The following is a 9535-nucleotide window of genomic DNA, read 5'->3' as shown; positions in this document are numbered from 1 at the left end:
AAACCAGTAGATTCACCCCGCGAACGCGTATATACTCTCAACCGATTAAAGATCAATCTTACGTTCCCAAATTATAAGAACATCGGAAAAGCCGATCCACGTAGATTCGCCTATAAGCTTCGTAACCTTTTTGGCACCGGATCCCCAAAATTACCATTCCCAAAAATTATCCAATACTTCCCAGTGAACATTATTAACTGCATAACCTAATCTCCGATCCCCGAGTAAATTGCTTTAATGCATTGACTCAAAATACGCAGAAAATCTCAATAAAATTACGTAACAAAGAATCACACATCAATTGAAACACTCAACAAGTAATTACTGAACACCGATTAGAATATTCTCATGAGTTTGATTGGAATAATATTAAAATACTTGATGAAGAAAATATGCTAGATAAAAGGCTTATTTCGGAAATTATTCATATACATAAACAGAAAAATAGTTTGAATATGCAAACGGTCACAGATTTGTTTCATAAGACCTAAGAATATTTATTTATCGACCAATGAGTTTGCTTCTCTTCAATTTTTCTTTACTTTGTTTTAGTAGAGAACGGACAGAAACATCATTTGTGTTTACATGTGTTTTGTCATTTCACACGATAACTTCGTATTTTCCAACTTCAACATTATCATGTAAGTTATTAAAAATTATAATTACTACCACTTATAATATGCAGGGAATGGAAGTAACTCGTTACTTGCAACGAAATGACAAGTTACATTTTTAGTAACTTTACTATAGTAACTGCGTTACTTTTTTCTTTTGGTAACTGTAACGATAATAAAGTTACATTTTTTTGGTAACTGTAACGTGATGTAAAACAAATTACATGATTGGTCCTGTAAATATAAAAAATCATGCAATATTACAGAAATTATGTAATTCCACAAAAATTATGTAAATTTGCTTTTACTGTGTAAATGTATCATATTTTATATTAAAAATTATGTAAATAGCAGGATATATTTCGAATATTTTCTGCAATTATCCAAATTTTAGTGATATTATGAAATATAACAGAAATTTATCGTGTATTGTTGTTAAATGTATATTAATATATAGTGCGAAATATATTATCATATTATCGTTACTGTAACTACACAATGTAATTGTACTTCCACAATCTAATGAATTACAAACCAAGAAATTATTTTTATTTACATACTGTAAATTTACATACGTGTGGACGTTTACAACTATTATAGTGGGTCTCAAAATTATCCACTATAATAGTTGTAATTCTACACAACAATTTTTTACAGTACATAACGCTGAGACTAGAGAAGATCCTAGGCCCGTCCGCTGTGTTTGGCGGTCGTCGATTTTAAAAAAAGTAATGGAAAAGTAACGAAAAGTTACTTTATTAAGTAACGGTAACTGCAACGAGTTAATTTTAAAAATTAGTAACTAGTAACGGCAACTTGTTACTTTTCCTACTCGGTAACGACTAACTGTAACTTGTTACTCTTAAAAAGTAACTTTCCATTCCCTGGTCAAATATATGAGATTGTTGGATTACTGAATTTCATTATAGTAAATATCTTTTTTAACGTGTAATAATTCAAGTATTTATGTTTCTAATTAGTGTTACGGGAAGAACAATGATATGTTGTTAAATTTTATTCATTGATAAGGATCCGAAGCAAAGATCGAAACGTATGGTAACGAAATTTGACGAATAAATTCATTTACACACGAACTACCAGTGCTTGACTCGGAAAGGCATCTTCATATCCATAGATTTATTCAATTAAGTTTAATTATATCCATCTATATATATTATATTTTCTTATTTTGGTTATAACAAGTATCTGATAATAACCAATTTGATTATTTGACCAATAATGTTTGTTATTGTATTGCTATCATTTGTCTTTATATTATTGGTGTGTAACTATTATGTGCATTATGGAAAAATCGGACGACTCATTAACCTAATACCAGGACCATTATGTTATCCAATTGTTGGAAGTGTGTACGTATTCATTGGTTCACGAGGTAAGTTAAAATATTTTATATATTTAAATAAAATTTTATTTTAATTTATTTTAAAATGTTTTACATATTTGTGATTCTCAATGTTTGACGGGGTATTATTCAATTAAATTATTAGTCCGTTTTAACCTTCGGTACATTCAAAATCATAATTGTGTAACTTAATTTACCCAGGAATGACTATAATAACTAAAATAATATTTAAATTGGCATCCAACATACTCCGAGTAAATTAATGAATAATTCCTGAGAAAATTAATGTTTACCTTTGTACATATACATGCAAATACGATATTTGTCAACATTTAACTTTAAGAAACATTAAGTATTTCGATTAATGTTAAGAAACATTTGCTTTTTAATTAGTTTTAAGAATTATTTATTTTATTAATCTTGTTAATTATTTTCTATATAATAGTATTCATTTCTCGATTACTGAACTTTATTGAGAAATGATAGAGCAGTATATTAAAAATATCATAGTTCTGTATATTTAAATTTTCTTACCGATTTTCATTAATGTTTATAAATTTACATAATATTACAAATAAAAATATTGTGTATGTGTGTGTATTTATATAGGTGTGTATATACACATATATATACGTATATGTATACATATATACATATATGTATATACATATACCCAGTGAAAACTACTTACAATTAGTCAAGTAATCAAACTATGATGTCAATGTGACGTCAAATTGATTAGGGATACGACGTCAAAAAGAATTAAAATGATAGCAAAATGACGACTATAAGACTGCAAAACGCTCTCATTCCATGATGGTGATCTTGACTGCCATTTTGATATTTGTTTGATATTATATTAACAATTATCCAACAAAAAATTTAGCCGTTATTTATTATTATGGTACAGTGACGTCCAAATAACGTCCTGAACATGAAAATGCAGTTAAAATGATATTGATTGAATTTCTCGCATAATACTAGAATTATCATCTGTAAACAATGATTTTCACCTTCTTCTATGATATTTTCTTACTTAATTAAGACATCATTCTACATAGTGTCAATTTTTCGTCATATTGAACTATTTCTTTGACGCCATGACGACAAACGACGGTTTTGATGTCATATTGACATCACTTTGACTGAGCTGTTTTCACTGGGCATACTAGGTTGACAAGTAACGCGTTATTTGTAACGTCGTTACTTTTTTCGGTAAGGAATGGGAAACGACGTTACATTTTCTTTTGAGTAACGTTCATGGTAACGCAATTACATTTTTGGGGTAACGGTAACGATTTCACTAGTTACTTTTATCGTTACTTTATTTCTGTAACTACGTAAAGTTTAGTCGTAACTATAGAAAACAGAGATAAAACATTAATGGTTTGATTGACTAAATCACGCAATCACGACGCCATTTTTTCATTGTGTTCACTGTTCACACGTATAGCCTAAGGCCGGAATCAGTCTACGCATTGAAGAATGAGATTAAAGATTAAGAGATTGAAGTTTGACCAACCAGAACAAAAGAAGGCAAAATTTCTTTGTCCTCATTGGTGAAATTTCAATCTTTAATTTTTAATCTCAGTCTTCAATGCACAGTCTGCTCCGGTCTAACTCTCTATGTATAGCATGTGATTATGAGATCACGTCAGATTCTAGATACAATCTTTACAATGTATTTAATTTCTTAAAATAAAATGTTTTTTATGTCATATCTCACAAATTAAATATATGTATATAATGCAGATTAGAAACAATACTATTTTTTATTATAATATAATTTTACCCTTAGGGTACTCACGATTAGCGATCGTATCATTATTTCTTTTTTTCGAAATACTTCATCTGGCTAAATAATTATTTTTGTCCTTTCTTCTTTTTAAATATACAACTTAACCTTGCCAACCTTGTATATATACATACATACATGCATTTGCATTTTTTTAGAAACACTATGGAAGCGTATGATTACTCTTAGTGATAAATACTATCCCATTTACAAAATTTGGTTATTCTTTGTACCCGTAATATTCATTCGTCATCCGGATGATCTAGAGGTAATGAAATATGAAGAAAATTTTGTTGTCTTATTATTATTACTATATGTATTAGCGAATAAGATAACTTTTTTTCTTTTATGTTGCAAAGATATATTTACTCGTCAAAATCAGACGGAATAAGAAATATAGACTACGGTAATAAAAACGACTAAACTGGCATATAATAGCCTCATTCATGACTTTAATTTTATTTTTAACTGAATATTTTGTACCCTTGGCCGCGCAATCGTTATTCTCTTAGATTTTCAAATTATCTAGTATCTATTTGTTCTATTTTTTTAAGTACATATTTTAATAGACCTTATAATGATAACAACCCATATTTTATGTCTATTTTTTTTCTCTAATTATACTAATAATTTTTTCTTATTCTAATTACACCAACAAGGACTCAAACTGATTGAAATATTGTTTTGTAACATCGAAATATTTATTAGTAAAATATGATATCTATGTAATATTCTACTAGTAACTATTTAGATCCTCGCAGAGAATGCTAGAAATCCGAGCTCGACGTAATATTTTTCGCAATAAGAATTATTAGGATCGTTTTAAGATACGGAACAGCATTAAATTGAAAGTCATCGTTTTAATCTTCGGTATTAAATTGATAGTCAATTTAACTCGTGATATTACTAATTTAGTACAATTTGATGTAGTTTCAAGAATAATCATTTTGGCATGCATTTTAAAGGACTACGTAGTATATAAATTCACACAGAATTATACAAGCACTTAAAATCCAACTAGACCGTTCAAGGCATTTACTTCCTACAGGTTGTATTTCTCACATACACGGTTCTATGAGATTTATTATTAAATATTAAATATTTAAATATTATGCATCGATATCTGTTAGTTTATATTAGCTTTACTTCTTATTTCGTTTGATTTATTTTCAGGGCCTTACTTACATTATTATTTGCTCGTAAAATATTTGTCAGAAATGAATATTTAAAATACTTTCGAAATCAATTTATTGCAATTTTAGACAATACTACGCAATCCAAAACACATAAAAAAGAGTATTATTTATGATGGTTTCAAACCTTGGTTCGGAACTAGTCTTTTCATGAGTGAAGGTAATGCTATTAATACAAATAAGAATGTATGTTTTACTATCAAGTTTCTTTTGGTTATCAAGTTTTCATTATATTGATAATAAAATAAATTTGTAACATAAATAAATTTAATTTAAATTTAAATTAAAAGATTGTTCCTCATCGTTTATTCCAATGCTTACTTCGAATCGTCATTTCACAATTGTACATTGTGTTGTTCATGTTTTAGGTGCCAAGTGGCATTCACAGCGAAAGATATTAACTCCTACATTTCATATTAATATACTGCAACGATTTGTCGAGATTTTCGACAAAGAAAGCAAAAACATGATAAAGTCCTTGAAAAATGCGGAAGGCACAGTTGTAAAAAATTTATCACCATTTATTAGTGAACACACGCTGAATGCATTATGCGGTATTACAAAATTATACTAAATTTTCTTAATAATAAATGAATATGAATTCACAACTACATTGGCTGTGTTCAGCAGAGAAAGTAGCTTTGCAACTGTTGTAAAATTCTTTAATATATGATTGTTCTTGCCCTTAGTTCCTCACTGAATTTAAATGCATAAACTAATCATAATATTTAAGAATTTTGCAACAGTTGCAAAGCTGCTTTCTCTGCTGAACGCAGTCATTGAATTTAATGTCCATCAATGAATAATACAAACTAAAATACAACTTTCTTAAATTCAAAATATCGATATACAACATTATTGTCTCGATCAATATGTAATTTTTGCAGCCGTAGGTATTCTTGAAATATATGTACATACATATATTCTTGAAATATACATACATACATAATATATATATATATGTGAGGGTGCATGTACTTCGTAAATATCTACTGCTGCAATAATTACATATTGATCGATACAGTGTTGTGTACTTGTGTATAGATATTGTGAATTAATCCTCGGACGCGGCGAACGTCGGACAGTATCAACTCGCATGCACGGCAGATGCAGGGTTAAATGTGACCAAAGAATGTTAGTGTTTCAAAACGTTTGAAAAGCGGTTTTTTATTATATTATAATATGTAGTAAATTATTTCAAATATATAGAAGATGAAGTAAAAACACACATTTATTATAGAAACAAATATCCATTTTTCATTTTCTTCACAGTTGAAAAAAGTAAACAACTCTAATTCGAGGGTCTCGCGACAACCTGCATCCGTCGGCGAGAAATTAATTATACATATATATGTATATATATGTGTATATGATAATGTATCGTAATATTTTCACAAACATGTTTGCAGAAACTGCTATGGGAATTTCTCTAAAAGATCTCGGTGAGTTCCAGCAACAGTATCTAAAAGCAGTTCGTCGAATGGGCGAGCTTTTTGTTTATAGGTAATTTATGGGCATAATAAATAATATATTTCCCATTTTATCTTAATATTTATACGTATACCTTAATATTTTATCATATCCGGACAAATAATGTTTAATGTAAAACGTTAGTATATAATTAGAAATTTACATATAACACGTTATTAATTTATATATAATAAATTATAATCAGTTCAATTGCTTATTTAAAAATAAATACTGCTTAAACCTTTTAAAATTTTAAATGGTAAAGTATCTCGAGAAAAAATAATTGAATGTAAAGACGAATATATTTTCATGTAAGATTGAATAGTTTAAAAAGTTGTTGTGAATATATGATTTTACATATGTCTTTAGTATAATTTTATTATTGTTCTAAATTTATTTTTTATTGTTATTAAAATATTTCCAATTTTATATGTATGTAGGGTAATTAAAGGAAGCTTTTACAAAAACGATACTATCATCTTTTTAAAATAGCGTGCCTGTTATTTAGTAACTGTTATTATAATGTTTAGAGTAAAAAGACAATGGCTGCATTCTAACTGGATCTTCTCATTGACACCAAAAGGCAGAGAGCAAGCGAAGATTCTAAAAATATTACATGGATTTACTGAACGAGTACGTTAAAATACTACTTAATATATTATTTAAATGTGATCTATTTTAGGAAGTTACGATATAACATTTAAACATTATCTGTTTTAAGAAGTTGTGATAATGACTTTATATAAAGAAGTATTGCAAGATAAATCATAAATGTTGATAACACTTTTATGTGAATCGTAGGAAAAACATTAATGTTGTATTTACATTTAGATTATTGCCGAAAGAAAACTTTATCATGAACAAACTAATGGTCAATATTTGAAAAGCTTGGACAATGATACATCAGCAGAAGAAGATGGTGCAAAAATGATTGGAAGTACGTAATATAATCAGAAGATATCCTTTAAATTCGATATAATATTATAAATTATATTTTACTATTGAAATGATGCTCTAAAAATATCATGTTTATATACTTCGATTTAGCGCGAAGGAAGGGGCTTGCAATGTTGGATCTTGTCATAGCGGCATCTCGTGAGGGTCTCATGACTGATTTAGAAATTAGGCAGGAAGTTGACACCATTATGTTCGGGGTATACATTTGCAATTTTTTGTGAGTTTTTTAAATACAATATGTGATATATATATATATACCAATGTTTATAATATGATTGTAGGGCCATGATACTACAGCGGCAAGTTTATGCTACATTTTGGCATTATTAGCTGAGCACAAGGACATTCAGGTACTTATCGTCAAATGTAAGCTGCCTTCTTAGACAAAAAATTAATTAATTTACTGACTCCAGGAATTATTTATTAAAATTGTATCAATATTAAACATTTTTATTGTCTTTTTAAGCTCATGCGTACAATTCGCTTTCCTATGAATCTGCAGTTGTAAAAGAAATGTTCACACACACACGCATACACATTTATACGGTTGATTTGTATACATATATAAATACATTTAAATAAGAAATGTATTTTTAATTATTAATGATACAGGATCGTGTCAGAAACGAAGTCAATATTGCTATGCAAGAGAATGAATATAAATTAACTATGAAATTTTTGCATCAATTATCATATTTAGAAAGATGCATAAAAGAAGCGTTGCGTTTGCATAGTGCCGCATTTGTTATATCACGCGTATGTGGAGAAGAAGTTAAATTACGTATGTATTAAACCAAACTCTTATTGTATTTTTAAATTTATTTAATTTTAAATATATTATTCAATACATCTTAAATAGCAAAATAATGTTTTGAAAATATTGCTATTAGATATAGTTTTGTAGATATATAATAATTAAGTAATGCAAGATTCCTATTTCAAAAATTCAAAAATTTCTACGTTTTTATTAATAATGCTTATATGTATATTCAAAATAAAATATTTCAAATATTCCAAATAAAAAACTGCTACAATATACAACACCATAGAATATTAGAAAAAAAACAATATTATTCAAGAAATTAAAATAATTATTACATTTTTCATTAAACAAATTTGTAGACACGTTACTTATATCCGCATTGCATTAAATATATCCTCGATTTAAATTTTTTATGATGTTTTTAATTATTATTAAAAATTTTATTTTATAAATTTTGTGCTTTTTAGAGTCATATTTAGTACCTGCTGGTACCAATCTGGCTATTAATATTAACGTAATCCACAAAGATCCCAATTTTTGGCCAAATCCAGAGATATTTGATCCTGATAGATTTTTGCCCGATAGGATAAGAAATCGTCACCCTTACTCATATGTGCCATTCAGTGCTGGACCACGTAATTGTATCGGTAATCTATAATCACTTATATCCTTTTATATAAACAAATTACAACAAATATTAAATTATAGGTCAACGATATGCTATGCTGCAAATGAAGATGATGGTAGCTTCTTTGATACATCATTTCTATTTGGAACCCGTTGATTATATAAAGGATGTTCGACTGCAAGTTGATCTCGTAGTTCATCCTCATCCACTTCGTGTACGATTTGTTCCTGTTTTGCAAAAATAATACAAACATGAACAGGATATAATCAATGGATATAAATACTATTATACCTGGATAAATAATCCTGGATATAAATACTAACTACTGGATATAAATACTAAACAAAGATGTGTGTAATTTATTCTACAAATGTATTATTATTCTTGAAGAAACATCATCTCAATAAACATCCCCTGTGTGAACTGTCATTGTCGTGGCAAGAGCAAGCGACATAAACGGCGTTTAATTTCTCAACTGTATATTTTCGCAAATATTTTTTATTTAATAACATTTTTTAGAAATAATGCACGACTCATTTGCGGATTAGGGACTTTATTATCAAATAGATTTAAAAGCTAGTTATACGTGAAATGAAACTTATATGGAATCCATTTTTTATAAAGCATTGAATAAAGAGCAAAAAAGCGGAAGGGAGATATTTGACAACCTTATATATTTCGAAATTACATTGTCTATGTGCTAATATCCTTTCATAAGTAAAATGAATTAAATTAAATTATACTATAACATT

At 27.9% G+C, this 9535-nt stretch overlaps 1 protein-coding gene across 1 annotated transcript; it reads left to right on the top strand.

The window, feature by feature from the left end:
* Positions 1 to 1836: 1836 nt before the first annotated feature.
* On the top strand, positions 1837 to 9198 carry LOC108770421 (cytochrome P450 4C1-like). Its single transcript, XM_018522001.1, has 12 exons — positions 1837 to 2007; positions 3931 to 4040; positions 5035 to 5125; positions 5334 to 5519; positions 6375 to 6468; positions 6966 to 7068; positions 7267 to 7372; positions 7483 to 7589; positions 7674 to 7742; positions 8005 to 8173; positions 8623 to 8802; positions 8864 to 9198. The coding sequence occupies exons 1-12, from the start codon at positions 1854 to 1856 to the stop codon at positions 9025 to 9027; spliced, it is 1533 nt and encodes a 510-aa protein (XP_018377503.1). The 5' UTR covers positions 1837 to 1853; the 3' UTR covers positions 9028 to 9198.
* Positions 9199 to 9535: the final 337 nt, after the last annotated feature.

The sequence above is a fragment of the Trachymyrmex cornetzi genome, unplaced genomic scaffold (genome assembly GCF_001594075.2).
Source record: "Trachymyrmex cornetzi isolate Tcor2-1 unplaced genomic scaffold, Tcor1.1 scaffold127, whole genome shotgun sequence".
In the NCBI taxonomy this organism is placed as follows: domain Eukaryota; kingdom Metazoa; phylum Arthropoda; class Insecta; order Hymenoptera; family Formicidae; genus Trachymyrmex; species Trachymyrmex cornetzi.
This window is presented reverse-complemented; position numbering and strand designations above follow the sequence as displayed.